At 37.9% G+C, this 17,930-nt stretch overlaps 1 protein-coding gene across 3 annotated transcripts in view; it reads left to right on the forward strand.

The window, feature by feature from the left end:
• Nucleotides 1–17,930, forward strand: part of SEMA5A (semaphorin 5A) — a 274,990-nt gene that overhangs the window by 116,400 nt on the left and 140,660 nt on the right. For all 3 annotated transcript variants that reach the window (XM_017824133.1, XM_017824131.1, XM_017824132.1), the window contains 3 exons: nucleotides 1,867–1,929; nucleotides 7,805–7,903; nucleotides 9,050–9,263. In XM_017824133.1, coding sequence (XP_017679622.1) covers nucleotides 1,867–1,929; nucleotides 7,805–7,903; nucleotides 9,050–9,263 — 376 coding nt within the window. The remainder of the gene's footprint in view (nucleotides 1–1,866; nucleotides 1,930–7,804; nucleotides 7,904–9,049; nucleotides 9,264–17,930) is intronic.

The following is a 17,930-nucleotide window of genomic DNA, read 5'->3' on the forward strand; positions in this document are numbered from 1 at the left end:
GGAGAGAGAGAGAGAGAGAGAGAGAGAGAGAACTAAGCTCTTACAGACAGAGTTTGGGGGGAAGAGCTGAACCAAACACCCCAAAACCCTTTTGAGACACCTCCTAGAGAGGAGGGGTTGTGGACTCCCACTTGAGGGGAGTCTTGGAATGCAGCAGTACTGGAGAGAGGAGCTGAGAAGCTCAAGACGTCCTGGAAGCTGGACTGGGACGGCCAGACGGAATGCGGAGGGGGTGATCTTTCCCCCTCCCCACTGCTGCTGCCAGGCTGGCAGCCTGAGACAGCACAGGAGCTCTGGTAGAACTCGTGAGGCTAAGACTTTCAACTGAAAGCTGCCCGAGACATTCTGACTCAGGGGTAAACTCCCTGAGGAAAGAGACCATCAGGAAGACCCTTGCACTTCGTGATATGACGTGGTGAGACGAACCTTTGTCCTGGTTAACGCAGTCCATGGAAGAGAGAGACCTTCACTTGGAGTCGAAGGGCCGAGAGGGGCGAGAGGAGACCCCCCTTGTGTGTAATGGAAAGAGATCCAGCTACAGTTGCTGCATGGAAGAAGAGAGGCTGCTGCCCTCAAAGTGGAAAGGATCTTTCCCTTCTTCCCTTCTGGACTTTTATTGGAGGGAGAAGAGATTTGATCCAATGTAAATACTGATTTATCATAGGAGAGATAGTTAAGATTATGTATATAATGTATTTATAATATTTATTTGTGTAGCGATTGTAATATAATTCCCTTCCCCCCATATTGAGTCTTATGTTGTGTCTGGAAAAACCCCTCTCACACTGGGGTGAGATGTGAGAGGGGGTCTTGAACTCAGGAATTGGATTTTGGGGGTCTCAAACTACGACAGCATTTCCTATATTAAATCTGAATAAGTGGTCTTTCGTTATTTCCTCGTATATAAATTGAAAAGGCTGTGATTTCAATAATTAAGCAGCAGTAGTTGCTTCAGAAATCTCAATTCTTCTTGATAAAATATGAAGTGCTTTGTGGCATTTTTATCTAAAGAACATACGGATGTGCACTGTTGAGGTGAAAGAATGCAGACTGATTTAAAATGTGCTTTGACTACACAGCATATACAGGCATTCAAATACGTATGTATATTGGTACATAAACACCAAGCATACAACCTGCTCCACTGAACAATAAAGTTCATAAATCATAGGTCTTGAATGTTAAATACAGAAATAATTGGAATTAACTCATGCAGTGAAACTGTAGTGATGCAGACTAGGCATTACAGTCCTGACATAAAGCTGTTGAAGCACTGAGACAGCTCAAAAAATGAGGATAAATTGCTTCTGCTTTGCAGTGCTCTGTTCCACTGTTGTCTTGTATGCCTCTGCCCATTGCTTCTTTCTCCGAATGGAAGTTTTAGTGCTTCTGGTTAGTGCTGCAGTCATACCTTTAGAGACTAAAATCTCCATTTGATGCTTGAGATAAATACTTCAAAAACTGCAGTAGGGCACACTTTCCCACAGCGCAAGGTTTCTCATCAGAGCTGACCTCAAATGCTGTGGTGATGCAACCCACCTCTGGTGGGGGGAGAAGTTCAGCCTTTCTGTGTGTTCCTTTCTGCTTACCTCAATAAAACTCACAAAAAAGCGGCTAAATAGCATAAAGTGTAACTGGTTATTTCTGCTGTAGTGATCAGTACAGTGAATCATGAGGTTGGCCAGCTTCCTTTTGGGTTAAAACACTGGAAAACCTTCAGCAGCAAAACTACATTTCCGAGGAGTAAATCACCCACAGCTAATTATCGGTATGCTTGAAGTGCATATCACAAGCATGGGCTTAGATAGCGCTGAGGTTTATATTTCTGTGTTCCCAGCATTTCTAACTAATTCCTGTTGGTTGCAGGCAGTGGAGTGGCAATGTGATGAAGCTACTAAAAGAGCCTGTTACAGTAAAGGCAAATCAAAGGTAAGCACCAGATAGCTGTTCTGCTTTAATAAAATTTATATGTTATAGCAGGTGTAATTCAGCGTATAAATCACTACCCTCTGCATCTTTACTGTCCTTTTTCTGAAGAGAGTTGAAGAAAAGGAGTTTGACACTGACGTATAACCAAAGGATTAAAAAAGAATATAGGGATTGTGAGGTTAGAGATACAGTCATGTGATTCTTTTCTGAAATGATCACTAGCTTTAGCCACCAACAATTTACTGTTTTGACTCCACAGGCTAAACAATGACACGTCATGTGTAGCGGACTGCATTCTCACTTCATTTTCAGTGCTGTAAATGATGCATAACTGCATGATTACTTTGTAAAATCCTTAATTTATATTCTTGTGTATTAGATGCAATTTTTTGAACTTTTATATTTCCTTTTTACTGGTGCTATACAGAAAATCATGTTAAATTCACTAACCTCTCTAGACATAGGACTTGATATATTTTTAGTATTTAGAGCCAATTCTTTATCTGGCTTACTGCAATTTCGAAATTTTATTCAGCACAGGTAAATGTAATGCTAAGATGGAACATCCATCAGTGCTGTGTTCCTTTGTGGCTGCCCCAACCTGAAGCTAATTGTCAAATGAATTATAAAAGCAGTTAGAATTGCATGCAGTCTATGTTTGTAATTATTATAGTGTTTAATGATTGCAGTTAATTCAGTTAAAACATACAGGGAAAACACATCAAGAATGATGACTGCAAAAGAGCATGCCTGCTTTTATTCAGCAGAACATGTCAGCATACATCATTGTTGTGCAAAACTCAAAAAACTCCAAGCTCCAAAAACATATTCCTAAAGCACTGCCATCTAGTAGAGGATGAGTTTCTTCTGCATAGTTATTTAATCCCTGACTTTATAACTTCTCACATTAAACAGTTTATTTCCAGCTCTTTTTTACTGAGTTCTGGAAAAAAAAAAATGCAGTGTACAGTTGTACACTGTTGTACACACTAAATTTGAGATTAAAGAGGAAGAATGGCCTCACTTCAGAAGCAGGGCCTTGTTATATCATGAGGTATAGAAAAGAAAGAACTTTTGGGACCTCATATTTTAAGCAAATGTTTAATTTTTTAAGTTGTTATTTCTCACTAGAAAATTTACGCTTCTACATGTAATATGTCCCTCAAGCCTTTATCCTTAGCTTTCAGATGACAATACTTGGAAGTAAGGGAATGTGCTCAAGTGACAATAAAATATGACAGATTGCACTGATCAAGGGCCTTATACAGTAGAACCTATTCTGGTATGAATGCAATGTGTAACTAAACATTTACGACTTTGTTTTACAGTGATTTTCCAAGTTAAAGCTGTGAGAAAAACATTCAACTTGTCTGAAAGTCACAGTGCAGTGATGGATGAAAGTAATTGTAGATTCGAGGCTATAGTAGTGTACTTTTGAATAATACGTTGACAACGTTACCACATTTGCTTCAACAGTGCAAAGCGTATGCTGCTGTTAAATAATTTTGCTAGGAGAAATACTCAACACTGGTTAAACACATTTAAGAATGGACCTTAGTGTAGTTTTTTATTCATGCAGAGTTTCATTCATGTTCATCACAACCTTTTGTAGAACCTGATGATTAGAAGTTAGGCTGTCACTGTAAAATAATAAAATGCTATTCTAATAATGACCTCTGGGATTGTTTCTTAGTATTGTTATTTTTTTGATAAAGATTTCCGTGGTACCCATAGACATGTTCCTCATTCGCAATCTGGAAGAGGAGTACAACCCTGATTCTTCTTTACATTCAAAAGTAATCCTGGAAGTAAATAGGTATTGTTACCACAGGGTTTGTTTTTTGTTTTGTTTTTTTTTTTCTTTTTGCGTGAAGACTTTATGGCCTGAAAGCTTCACATGGGAGTTGCTGGAGAATGCAGAGATATTGACTGAGGCAACCTACCCAGCTGGAATGACAACTGTCTTTTTGAACTTTTCATGCCTCTTTTTTTTCACTGATGTGCTTGAGGTTAAAAATCAAAGGATACATTTATGACCAGAGAAAAGATAGCCTAATGATGTTTGTCTTTTATTGCCTTATTTCCAAGACTAAAGCAAGGTCACTATACTCTCTGTAGAAGGAGGACTTATGCATGCAGATGAGGAAAGCAGCTGCTATGTGGCATGCTTCTCCTCCTAGTCAAACCACAAAAGCCTTCCCTTGGAAAAACTGGGAATTATCAGACCAGGAGGAATTCACTGCAGTGCTACAGGGAATTGTCCCTCTTCAGAGGGAATCTCCTGGCAGACACAGTTACTGTTATTAGAAAAACTGCTTGTTTGACTGTTGTAGTATAAATAGATCGAGCCCAAACTGGAGAGTTGCTGGGGGTTGCATTTCTAGAACATTTCTCAGGGCTAATTCAAATTTCAGGGCAGACACATGTGACTACAGGAAAGGGACAGGAAAGACTGGAGACAAAATAAGTTAAGGCCAGCTCAGACTGTGGTGAAGGAGAGATGAGAATTGCAAGGATGGCCATGGGTAGATTATTCATTCAGATCCTGGTTTCTCTTGAAGCTCTGCTGACCACAGAGCAGCATGGGAGCAATGAGTTCAGGTGGCAAAACTAAAAGTCAGCTTACTGATGGAGTCACTGCCCTAAAATCAGGAGCTAGCTTTGAACCCTAAAGCAACTCTAGTAGTTTTGAGGTAATGGTCAGTGAAACATAACTCTTTTTTTTGTTCTTGAGAAAGAAGCTGTATGGAATTTTTGCCTGTAGCTGTTATCAGTGCTTGTTGTTCTGAAGTTTATGCTTTAGGAGCCAACAAGAAAAGAGCTGAAGGGGAAAATGTATAGGGACATCTGTCACATTTGACAGTGTAATGCGCACTTGACTTTTGAAGGCCGATGTTTGTTACTCAGACTTCAGACATTTATCCACCAATTTAAGCTGTTGCTTAAAATAACAAGTGGCTTCAAGAGTGAGTCAGACAAAATTATGTCCTTGTGACCAGCATGCATTAGCATTTAGAAGTCTAAAACATCACACATGGTTAAGAGAATAAATTTGCCCATTCATACTGACACTTGTGGTAGGAAATGTTAGAAAGGAAAAATATAAATGCACACGTTAAAAATGCAATAAACCAAAGATATTAAAAATAATAATGATAATTGAAATTAAGTCCCATCCCTTGCTTATTTAAGATTCTAATGGTTATATGTGTTATATCTGATCTGTCAATAAAAGTATATAAAAATTAGGCCACAGGTGTGTTTAAAATGTTGACATTGCTGCAAGTGGATAACCATACTGCAGCCAGAGTCTCCTTGAACTCTCAAGGTAGTCTTAAACTTAAGTAACAGCCTAGCCTGCTTGGCTGCTGAATTGTTTCTAACAGTTTTATTTTGTTTCAGATATGCTGATGTAGAAGTACAAAGTAATTCCTAAATTAATTTCTTTATTTCAGACATATTTTTATAGGAAAACAGGAAAGTATATGCCATAGAGGTCAAGATGAACTGGAGAATAAGACTACATAAAAGATGGCTATTAAACCTAATACTGCCCTCTGAACTAAAAAATATTTTGCTTTTGAAATCCTTTACATTCACCACTGCCACTTTTACAATACACATCTCCATTTTAAATGTGTCAAAAGTGTACCAGTACCACCAAGCTTGACTCCAGAGCTAGAAAAGTATCTCTGAACAATTCAAATGACTGAACAATGAAGTCATTTTTCAGTATGTTTTCGGGTGGTGATTGTTTTATTAATAACAATTTTTTTAAAATTTGTTTTCTATTAATGTGAACTTTTTTTTCATATGAAGAAAACAGACACTTAAAAAAGCTATTCTTTGTCTGCCCGACAAAAATTTGAAATGAGATGTTTTATTTGCTCTGTTGCAGTATGGATTATTGTCAAGTTGGCACAGGACTTGGGAACATTAAAGAGAAGAATCCTGTGATTCCCAAGAATGCCAGAGTTTAAAAAATTAACATTATTTTTGAACAAAAAGAGTGGGTGATCAGCATGCAAGTAATTTGGAATAGACACTGTTTCAGGGAGCTCTGGAATATGAAGAGGAGAGGTTGGGTACGTCGTAATGTCAGAACCCACTTATTTTTCCTACACTTACATTCCATGGCTTGCAGCAAAGGGCAGAATGGAAACAGACCAAAGAATAAATTACTGTCGTACATTCTATCAACCTCCCTGAGCACCCTTCCCACAAAAAAAAATTAAAAAATAAAAAAAAAAAAAAAGGAATTGCTTTCAATTGTTGGGCTTTTTGGTTTTCTTTTCTTTCTTTTGTTGATGGTGTTAAAGCAGCCTAAAACACGGAAACTGCCTGTACTGCCAAGATTTGAAATTATTTCTTTATAAAAGGCTTGTTGCACTGCCCAACTCTGTTTTATGGTTGCATGTTTGCTTCTTTGTGGTTTAAGGAATATTAAAATGACAGTTTTTTAAAGTTCAGTATAAAAACTTTGTATTTTTTACAGAATAGGAATCAAATTTTATTTCTAAGACGTTTGGCCCTTACCTTTAAAGGCTCAAAGACAAGCATTTAAAAGCAACATTTTCATCATTTTCATGAGAGACTAGTTTAAATGTGGGTTTGAGAACGATTTTTTCAAAGAGGTAGGGTTTTTTTCTGAGATTTTACATGATTTTTTTAGTTTATTTTTAACTTTTTTTTTACGAGGAAAGTTATAGAAGATAAATCTTGAGAGTTTTCTCAGAGATCTTTAAAGTATTTTCTTCATCTTCTTTTGCAGTCTATTTTGTGCCTGTTCAATTTATTCAGGATTATATTTGTTTTCTTCTAGGATGAGAGTCTATTTTCAAGATAAACAAGCAATACATTTAATATAACTGTAGGCCAGATAATGGGACTTCTGCACCATTACTATTGTATGGATTTACTTACATGATTTCACTTAATATCTGCTGGAATTGCATAGCTGTAATTTCACAAGGTTTTTTCATGCTTTATATGAGACTATCTTGTGATGAATGCTAGAGAGTATTCAAATGCTAGTTTCTAGGAAACTATTTTCTCCAAACAAAACTTTATTTTCTCCAAACATATTATTGATCATTTTATCAGATAGGGACACTGATTTTTGCAAGAGCGGTGTTTGAATCTTTCCTACCTACAGTTCTGGGAGATTTTTAATATTGCAGGAGAAGGCTTTCTGTCTGAATAAACAGTAGAATTTGATGTTCGTTTCCAGCTTCTGAAATGAGAGACATGAGTATCACAAAGCCTTCACACATTCTAATGGGGTAAAAAGGATGTAAAGTTATTCCTCAGGGTGAGCATCTTTGTATCGCGGTAATGAAATTTTTGAGAAACTTTGAATTAAGAGGAAAGTAGATGCTTCTAATAAAACAGATTATGTAAATTATAAAATCAGTGGTAACAAATCCACATCTGAATATCTCAAGAATTTTATTTGTACTGGTTTCGATATGGTCTTGTTACTGACAGACTGTTCTTTCTCCTGTTTTCCTCACAACTTCTTTCCTTAGCCAATCTGTCTTTGAAATCAGCATCTGATCTCTTGAGAGAGAAGTGCATTTAAGGCAGCATCTATCTATTCAGAATTTAGCTAAACCTTTGAGATGTACCCTGAGAAGAAATCTCCAATACTGAAGAGGTTTATTGTTATCCTGTTAAGAACATTTTGGGAAGGTTGATGGATGCATGTGTTTCAATTAAGAAATCTATGCATATCGTAATTGCTAACACATTGGGTATGCTTAAACCTTGTTCCCTAAAAGATTTTCTGTGTGGACACATAACCGTGGAAAGCAAAGTGTAATTAGTCTCCTCAACAGTTTGAAGTATCACTGAATATACTTTTTTTGCATCACAGGAGGAATGCCAGAACTATATTCGAGTGCTTCTTGTGGGAGGCAAGCATCTCTTCACCTGTGGAACCAATGCCTTCACTCCAATCTGCACCAATCGAACGGTATGAGTTTTGCCTCACAGGCTGGAATCCTGTTCTAGGCCAGCAGATTAAAAGGCAGAGCATGCTGTGGTTGAGAACTGGCTATTTGCATGTTGATGGGTGAGCTGATTTGTAAAAGGCTGATTTAGCTAGTGGCAGGCCAAATAGGAGAGCTAACCAATGATCTCTTTTTGCAGTCTTTTCCTCAGCTATGAGAGGAGCAGAGCTATGAGCAGCTCAACTCCTACAGGGAAATTTTCCTGAACTTTAGGTATTTCTAAGACTTCTGCCACTATGTCAAGTTTGGTTAGCATCAACTGGGTTAGTTATAAAATGTAGTTGCATAGCTGCATCCTTTGTATGTGTAGTTATGGAGAAATGAGAGTACATGTAACTTCTTTCTGATGAAAATCAGAAATCTTGGTTAAGAAGGTCTGTCATTCTGTTTTCAAAACACCCCTAATTGTAGGATCAATAAAAGTCATCATATCAAAATGTCACTGTTTGGACTAGCTGCCTATATATGTCAGGATGGGAGAAACATTTAAATACAAAGAATAACTGTATCACTAAAAACTCCTAGGCACATTTATTATATTTAAAACCATTTTACCTTTTCTTTCAAATAGCACATTAACATCATACTGTGTTTTATGGCTGAAAGTATTTGGGCTATGAAATCAGAGATGGTTCTGCTATATTGGAAAGCTCCTTTTGTTAATCTCATTTTTCATGTGAGATTATTTCCTGAAATACACCAACAAAACAAATAATAGATTTATTTTTTTTTAATTGTCTAGTTGTTTGCTACAGTGAATACCTTAGTTGATTCTGGCAATCAGGTCTGTTTTTCTTTTACATAGTAACAATCTTTGTACAGATAACTAATTTTTGAGTTGCTTCTAATAGAAAACATTTTAGCCATGGTGACTAATGATTGTCATGCATGTTTTACATACCAAAGTAGCAAAAGCAAACTGGACAACATGGCAATAAAACTTCCTATATGAGAAAATTTCAGATTGATGTAAAGGTTAGCTCATCACTATTGTACAGTACCAAAGCAGATAACTGGTATTTATGGTAGGATTTTGCTCAGATTGATATAGCTTGGCTGAAATTATAATTTTTAGGTAATTTTAATCCCTTTTTCTAATTCTTTTACAGTTAAGTAACTTGACAGAGATACATGACCAAATCAGTGGCATGGCTCGTTGTCCTTACAGTCCCCAGCACAACTCCACTGCTCTTCTCACTTCCAGTGGGGAATTATATGCTGCTACAGCCATGGATTTTCCAGGAAGGGATCCTGCTATTTATCGAAGTCTGGGGGCTCTTCCTCCTCTCCGGACTGCCCAGTACAACTCCAAGTGGCTGAATGGTGAGTGCTGATAGAATGTGAGACTCAGGTTTTTTTAACCCATGTTCTTCATATTCATGGTCTTGAGATTGCATTCTGATAATTGAAATGTTTTTAAAGTATTGTTTATCTCATTTTAAAATTATTTGCATAATCATTATTTTACAAGTATAAGTATTATGGAATTTAGTTAATATAGGTGAAATTTGTGGAAATTCACTTAAATATGTGTCGTGTTTGAAGGCATAGGGATGAGCTGCACTTGCGGTGCGCTTGCATGGCAAAGCTGAGTCAGCTTTGAGCGGTAGCTTGCCTTGAGTGTTCTTTTGTTGAGTCCTTCAAGAACTTAAGGCATAAAATAAACAATTTAGAATGGACTGAATTCTCTTGGCTTTCCCTGCAGGTCTCAGCTTTGACAGGCAGAAAAATTTGGCTTCCAAGCTGCTTAGGTGGCAGACTGACGTTTTTGACACTTTCTATAGCCAAAATATAGGGAATTGTCTGCAAAACACATCATAAAATTGTGTTCAGCAATCAATGCTCTGTCGTGGATGTTAATCACTTGATGAGAATTTCCAGCTGGGAGAAGCTGTAAGCAGATAGGTATTCCTGTGATATGACAGACCCAGTTGCCATTTTGTATATTACAAAAAAAAAGAAGCAGATCCTTTTAAAATTAAAATTATTATTTACATAAAATGTGAAATTATGTATGTTATAATTTGCCCATGCTTGTTCCAGTAGAAAAATACATATTTTCATAATGCATGCTATGTGACACAAGTCACTATTCCTGCAGTGCATTTCATGATATGTTGGGATTATTCTCATGTTTGAAATTTAATACAAATATAAATCCTTCTAGCTTCAGAACATTTGGTCAGCTGAAAGTGACAGACTTTATTTTGAATATTTCAGTTCTAATATAATATGAATGCTGAATTCTGCTTATATGATTGCTATATTTTATGCGAACAAAGAAGCCATCAGAGATAGCTTGGAGAAATTTGCAACCTTCTCTGAAGGTCAGATGATTTTTGAATGTTAATTAACAACAAAAAAAACCCTAGACTGTGTGGGACATAACAGAATTATAGCAGTGCAAAAGAAGTGAGAGGAAAAATGAACTCATTGTATATATATTCCTGTTCAGACACCCTTTATCCACACAGCCTTGGTGTTAGAACTAGTTGCTGTGCCACACCTGTGTGCTTTTGTCGAATGGGAAAAGTTCTTCGCATGAATTTTCAGTTAAACTGGATTTATTTTGTGCCAGAAGTCACAATAAAATCCCCTCCAGACTTCTCTAATTAATCAGATTCACTGTGTTCACATTTTTTCTATTAAAAGCTTCAGCTGCACTTATACATTCTCCATTACAGCTCATTCTTCTGCCTCAAAACTGTTTATAATTAAGTTACCAGGAAACTGTGTCTTTTATCTTAGGGGAGGAAGAAAAAGATGAGTTTTGTGACTGGAGCCAGTTCAAGTAAATCCAATAAAAGACTGGAAGCAACCCATTTACCTATAGGGGGAATGTCTTCTGGGGTAGCTAGGAGTTGGGGATTCATTTGCTTTTATGTCAATTTGCCTGCTCCTATGTGATTCAGTGCCAAGAAACTATATTAGTTTTTCAGGGATTGGATCGAAAGTGAAGAGTTTGCTGCTTTCAGTGAGAAAGTAACACAGATAATCCTGCAAGAAAAGTAAGGTATCAACTGGAATGGAAGCTCCCTAGTCAGTATCTGTTCAGTGGCAGTAGCTCACTTCCTTTAGGTGTGCATGTGCATGCACATGTTTGTGAAGGCTTCCAATTTAAAACAAGCTTTTCTTTTACATCCATGTTTTCCTCAGAAGTACCATGTTTTTTCTCACTTAGATTTTCTGCTCTGCCAATCACGTTGGATCAATTCAAGTCATCTCTGGGGGTGATGGCAGTACTCTAAAATGCAGCTGATTATCTTGCTCTGTGTGCTATTGCTATGCAATATAGGCACTGTTGATTTTAATGGCTACCACAGTGAATTCAGGGATCTTCAATTCCATCAGTAAGGCCAAGCATAAGCCTATATGCTTAAGTAGTCTACTGGTGGTGTTCACTGTAACTTGTGGTAAAGGATCTTGACATGAAAAGCTCTGAATCTTCATCACAGGAGAAACCTTGATCCTAAATCTTAATTGTCAGAAGGTCAGTAATCACAAGAACCATGACACACAGTGTGGGAGGGGAAAATGGAACTGATGTGTCAGGTGGCTGGGGTGTTGCCGTGATGTGATTTCACCTTCTGGAATCAGATATCACAAATAAAATACATTTACTCTGGTGGCCTGAGTTCCCCATTCATTCTGATTCAGCCAGAGTCATGCATTTATTATCATGTACTGCCTTCTACTAGGGGCTTGATAGGTCTGAAAACAGTCCATAATAGCTGAATAGGTAAGTTAGCAGTTATTTTCAACATATGTCACATTCATATGTTCATCATTCTGATCAGTTGCTCAACCTTAGCAGATTATGGAGAATCAGTGAACTTTCATTTCTGTATTATCATTTTCTTGAGGCACTCAACTCTCAATTATCTGAGGTGATGAAGGGTTTGATAGCTTGGTTAAAGATATTAATTATTCAGAATATGTCTAAAATTAAGCCACAAGAATATGGTGTGAGACTGTAACTGAAGGGAAAAAGGAAAGTTGGTGTGAAGCACAAAGATTTTGAGCAAGCACTGATCCAAAAAGGAAGATGGACAGTACAGCAACACTACCAACAAAGAAATCCTATTTCTGACTGGAGCTGGTTGTTGTGGAGCCATCTTAGAGGGTCTCTGGATATACTGTTTGCTCACCTATTAGATAACACCTTTCAAGATTTGACTCAAAAGAATTTTGTCTGTTTTAAAAATTTTCGATGGCAGAAAAAACAGTTTGCCAAATGTTACAGATATCTGCACACTTCCTTAAAGTTTTTCCTATTTTGTAGAACTTTAAAGTGCACATAGTTATGTCTTCTTCACTGATGGAAGAAAGAAGTATCTGGTGGTAGTTATTGAACTTACCTTCTTTTAACTTTTACAGTAGTAATCTATTCATCTCTTAATTACCTCTGAATATGATCACCACTTACAATTTTTTTTACCTCAGAACTTCCCTCCACTTCTGGAAGAAGAAATTAATGTTCTGTTTATCGATGCTATTTCTGTCTTCCTATAGTGCTCCTATAGACAACATTAAATACAGCTAGCCCAAATGCAATGAGCAGAGTTTTGACTAGTCATAACCATGCAGAAGTTCTGTCTCCATGAGGAGTTGTCATTGAAGCATCAGGCTACTGCAGTGGCATGACCTGAGCATTCACCTTAGTTCAACAGTTCTAGGGGTTGGGTTACTCACAAAGAATTTAGCAGCTGACAGTGAAGAGACAGGCCCTGCTTTTTCCTCTTCCCAACCCTGTCTCTAATTCTATTACTCTACTCAAAGAGAACATGATCACCCAGAAAAGTTAACTGCTGCAAAACAGCTCTCTCCTCATCCAACAGCCCATCTGGCTGCAGATAGGAAGCCTGCAAGTGTGAACCCACCTTTACCTCCCATGATGTTATGTTTTGTCCTTCTCATTCCCCATGCAGAGAAAAAAAGTAATGCTTCAAGTTATGTGAATATATATATATATATATGCACAAACAAATGAAGACTGTAGAAAGACTGCTCACCAGTAATTTACTCTGTAAGGTGTCCTGTTCTGCTACCTATTCTCCTTTCTCTCTGATTCCCTGTTCAAGGGCTTCTATGCTTGAGAGAAACAATTAGAGGTAATAGAGCACATATTGAGGATTATGCCTAAAGCAGACATCTCTTCCACTGATTTCTTCTCTTGACCAAAGCAATCAGTAACACCTTGAACTTCAGCCAACTGCTCGGGTCAGTAAAGGGCAGCATGTTGCTAGAATGTAGGATTTCATAAAAGGAATAGTATTCCTTAGCAGTCTGCTTTGGACATTATTAAGTGATAAAAAGTAGATTAAATCTTTCATTAAGCTGGCATGCTGTTTATTTCGGTCTCTTTAAGCTTTCGGTATAACATAGTGTTTAAATATCCAGAGTTGACTGTTACAATATGCTTCTAATTAGACTTTGCTTTAGAGTTGATCTGCAAAGTGCAGTAGGAGTAGAATTCATCATAGTGTGCTCTAGAGGACAGAGGTAAATGTAATAGTTATATTTGTAGTCCACACTTGCAGCGAGTCCAGATTGGCAAGGAAAAGCCTTCTCTGTTTAGACTTAGAAACCTTTTCTGTAGTCCAACATTTACAGTTAGTAAAGGTGTTTCTCCTTTCAGTATGCCTCTTCAAATCAGTAAATGTTTGATCTGATGCCTCAGTGTGAAAGTTTGCCTTAGTCTATGAAGTCTGTTTGCTTCCCTTAGCCAATAAAAGGGCAAAACAGATTTAAAAAAAAGAAAAAAAAAGGGAAATCCCTTTCAATCCCTTTCAGTTTCATCACATGGGAAAACACTAGGACATTCTGTTTCATAATTTGCCAAATGCCTTTGCTTAGAATCGCTTTGGTCTCCAACTGTCTTGAAATACGTTGTAGCTGTTTTCTTTATCCGAAACATACAATGATAAATGCTATTGGAACATAACTAAATAAATATAAACTGTATTTTAAATGTCAAGAGACTTTGTCAGTGAGCAGACCACAGATGATTAAAATGTAATCTTATATAAGATGTAGCCCCAAACAAGAATAAAATAAAATAAAATAAAATAAAATAAAATCCCATACAAATTAGAAGTCTTTCCAGCTGAGAAAAGGAGAGGAATGTTTGGATTGTTCTGCTCTGTTGGTAGACCTAAAATTACTATTTTTCCTCTTGCTGTCCTATGCATTTGGTTATTAGATACTCTTATTAAAGCAGTTCTTCTGAGATCACTTTCTGAAAACATTTTGCTTAACAAATACTTGTTAATCCAGAAAAGATACTTTTAGTCCTCAAAAGTAAGAGTAAAATTATTACAAAGGTGGTTTGGTTAGTGGGGTATAACACAACTCTGAATGCAATCCTATTATAGTTTGTCAGCAGACTTTTATTATAAATTTTGCTACTTTTAGGATGTGTGAAGAGAATTTATGATCTAAGAATAAAAATTAATCCTTTCAATTTTGTTTTTAAGGATTAATGGAAATGGCTATAATAATTCAGGGTTATCCTTTAGTTTTTCTGGCTTTTAATGAAAAGCCTTATAATTACCTAGTGCAATCTTTTCTTTATTATGTAATATTTCATGTAACTCAAAACCAGTCCGTGCTTGAATGTGCAAAGCAGTCTTTCAGATAAGAGTCCTGACTGAAAATATGCAAAGCATATTCTACCAGTTGTTGCTTATTTTGCATGAAGATAAATAATTAATTTTCTTTGGTTGTGCCACCCATGAGGTTGATTCTGTTCTTTTGTGTGTATCATCATTTTTGCCAGTATCCTAAAATAGCAGGGAAATGCCATAGGCTTCTTAACTGGAGCTGCTGCAAGAGGAAAAATTTGAACAGTTAAACTGTGTTTTTTCTTTCTAAGTAGTGCATCTTCTCCTAAATGGCAATGACAGAGTAGGAGAGCAGTAAGTTGGTGTGAAATGGAGGTGTCTCCCCTGCCTTCCTTTTACAAAACACTTTTGTAGCATTTCCTTATGTCATGGTTTGAGAGCCTCAAAATCCAATTCCCTAGTCCAAACCCCCTCCCACATCTCAACCCAGTGCGAGATGGTTTTTCCAGACACTACACAGGACTCAAAATGGGGGAAAGGGAATATATATTACAATGACTGTACAAATAAATACTACAATACATTATAAACAATCTTAGCTATCTCTACCATGACATAAAAGTATTTACAATGGATCAAATCTCTTCTCCCCTCCAAATAAAAGTCCAGGAGGGAAGAAGGAAAGATCCTTTCCACTTTCAGAGCAGCAATGTCTCTAAGGCAGCAGGTCTCTCTGTCTCTCTTCCATGCAGCAGCTGTAGCTGGATCTTTGCCAGTACACACGAGGGGGTATCCAAGCCCTCTCGGCCACTCGACTCCAAGCGAGGGTCTTTCTCTTCTGTGGACTGCGTAGCAGGGACAAAACTCGCTTCACCACATCATATCATGGGGTGTAAGACCCCCATGAAGGTCCCTTCCTCAGGGGATTCACCCCTGAGTCAGAACATCTTGGGCAGCTTTCAGTTGAAGGCCTTTGCCTCAAGAGTTCTATCAGAGCTTCTGTGCTCTGATCTCAGGCTGCTAGCTTAGCTTGGCAGCAGTGGTGGGGAGGAGGGGGGGACCAAGGTCACCCCCTCCACATTCCTTTAATCGTCCCGGTCCAGCTTTCCAGGACGCCTGAGCACTTCAGCTCCTCTCTGCAGTGCTGTAGCACTCCACGACTCTTTCGAGTCCATCATCCTCCTCTCTCTCGGAGGTCTCAGAGGGGTTTGGGGTTTTGTTTCAGTTCTTACCCCAACTTTCTCTCTCTCTCTGTAGAGCCTAATTCTCTCTCTGCTGCTGGCTTGCTCTCTCGGCTCTCTCAGACAACTCTGTGTCTTCCTGCTCAGCTGCATGTTTGTTTCTGCTGCTTCTCCGTTATCTCTTGGCTCTCAGCCACAGTCTTTGGACACTGCTCCTGCTGCTGCTCTGTCTCTGCTCAGTCATGGTGGAGAAAACTTCTTTAGCTTTCTAGCTACAGGTACTTAGCCCAGTTTAACACTGTTCCAAGTCGCTGTAGACCCCCCTGCCGGGGGCTGGGAAGGGGCCCAGAGGCCCCAAGGGGCTCTGAGCCCCTTGCTCGTGGCTCTACAACATGGCTACTTCTTCAACAACAACTACAGCTACCTTCTCTTCCGTTCTGCTTGTGATATGTTTATATTTTGCAGAAGCGCTCATTGGCTCAAAAATTCAAGGGTCACCACCCCCTGGGGTTTTTACCATTTTACAACTTCAGGGGAAAACCTGTTTCCCCCCACCACACCTTACCTGTTTGAAATGGTAAAAACAAGAATCATTATCCATGAGGTTGGGATATTTTTACTTTTTATCTACTCTAGGTAAAACAGCAAGGTCCACCTTCCATTTATTAAAAACATTAGGAGGCTCTTGAGGACAGAGCCTGTTCTTTTATATCTCATCAAGCCTGCTTCTGTCAGGTTCCAGTTGGAGAGGCTGAATGAGGAAGGAAGGCACTTCTGCAAGCAGATAATCTGTTCCCAGCTGTAGAGAGGCACAACAGGATCATGAGCCTCATTAATGCACAAAACTATAATAAACAGTGACCCAGAGAGAAGGAAAGAACTTAGGACTGAAATACATCTCAAACAGGGAAAGATGGAAAATTTCAAATTTCAAATTGCAGGGGGCATGAACACATAAAAAGCAGCATTTATCAAAGAAAGGAGGAGGACAGGAGTTTACACCTGAATATGAAGAAGAACTTCCTTTACTGTGCAAGTGGCCATGCACTGGAACAGATTACCTGTAAAGCCTGTGGAGTCTCCCTCACTAGAGATATTCAAAAGCTATCTGGATGTAATCCTGTGCCATGTGCTCTGCGATGACCCTGCTTGAGCCGGGAGGTTGGACCAGATGACCCGTCATGGTCCCTTCTGACCTGACCCATTTTGTGATTCTATATGATCCTGTCATAGAAATATTGGAGGTAGAAATGGAATTTCAGTAGCAGACATACCAAGCCTTAAGGTAAAGGGGAAAGAGGTTGATTATGAAATTGAAGTCTAGTTTCCTTTTTGTTATGATAAAAAAAAAAAGGAAAATAAAAAAGGAAAAGAGAACCAGATCTGCAGGGAAAGCCCTCTGACTGTTTTGCTCCCTGCAAAACTAGAGCAGAGAAAAAAAATAAATTGGTAGTCCAAATGATGTTTGGAGAGAAATGGGTAAGCTGTTATAGTTGGGTTTTCTTTCCATACCTGCTGTTTGGCAAAATCTCCTTAAAGAATGCTAGATTCCTGTGATTGTGGAATTCTGGATTCAATTTTAAATAACCGTCCAAACTTCTGGATGTTGCAATAGATCCCTGTAGCCCAAACTTCTAGAGGTTCTGAGTGAATTAATCTAATCCTATGTATTTTTCATCCTCGGACTCTGCACTCCCAATATATTGCTATGCAAGGTGTCTACCCAGTGAATATATGTGACACAAAATGCACTGAACTCCAGGATGGATTCTCAAGGACTAGACTAAGTATTAGGTCAGAGTAGAGAATGACTTCTGTAACTAAGTTTGTCACTGGCAAATTTGCATTACCAAAATGATATAATAAATTACAAAATATTGTGCCATTCCCCTGAAAATGAAGATTTATTTGAAATAAACAACAAGAAATAAAACAATGACTTTTGTAATACCATATTTGAAAACTACTTTTCAGAAAAGAAATAATTGCGTTTCACAATTTATTAGAGTACATCAGTAAAAATGTAATGAGTGGATCCACTTTTATGATTGTACTGAATTGTATTATAAAATCTATTGGCAATATACGAGAAGATTGGAAAAAATGTCTGTATACAGAGTTTTAGTGTATTTTGCTCTCCTTGCTCTTCTATACCCATAAAATTTTCAATTTAGCAAAAGGAAAAGAATGTAAAAGAAATTGTGGAGAGCTAAGATGTTGCAGAGGAAATAGTCAAAACAGACTGG

The sequence above is a fragment of the Lepidothrix coronata genome, unplaced genomic scaffold (genome assembly GCF_001604755.1).
Source record: "Lepidothrix coronata isolate B3197 unplaced genomic scaffold, Lepidothrix_coronata-1.0 Scaffold109, whole genome shotgun sequence".
Taxonomy (NCBI): Eukaryota; Metazoa; Chordata; class Aves; order Passeriformes; family Pipridae; genus Lepidothrix; species Lepidothrix coronata.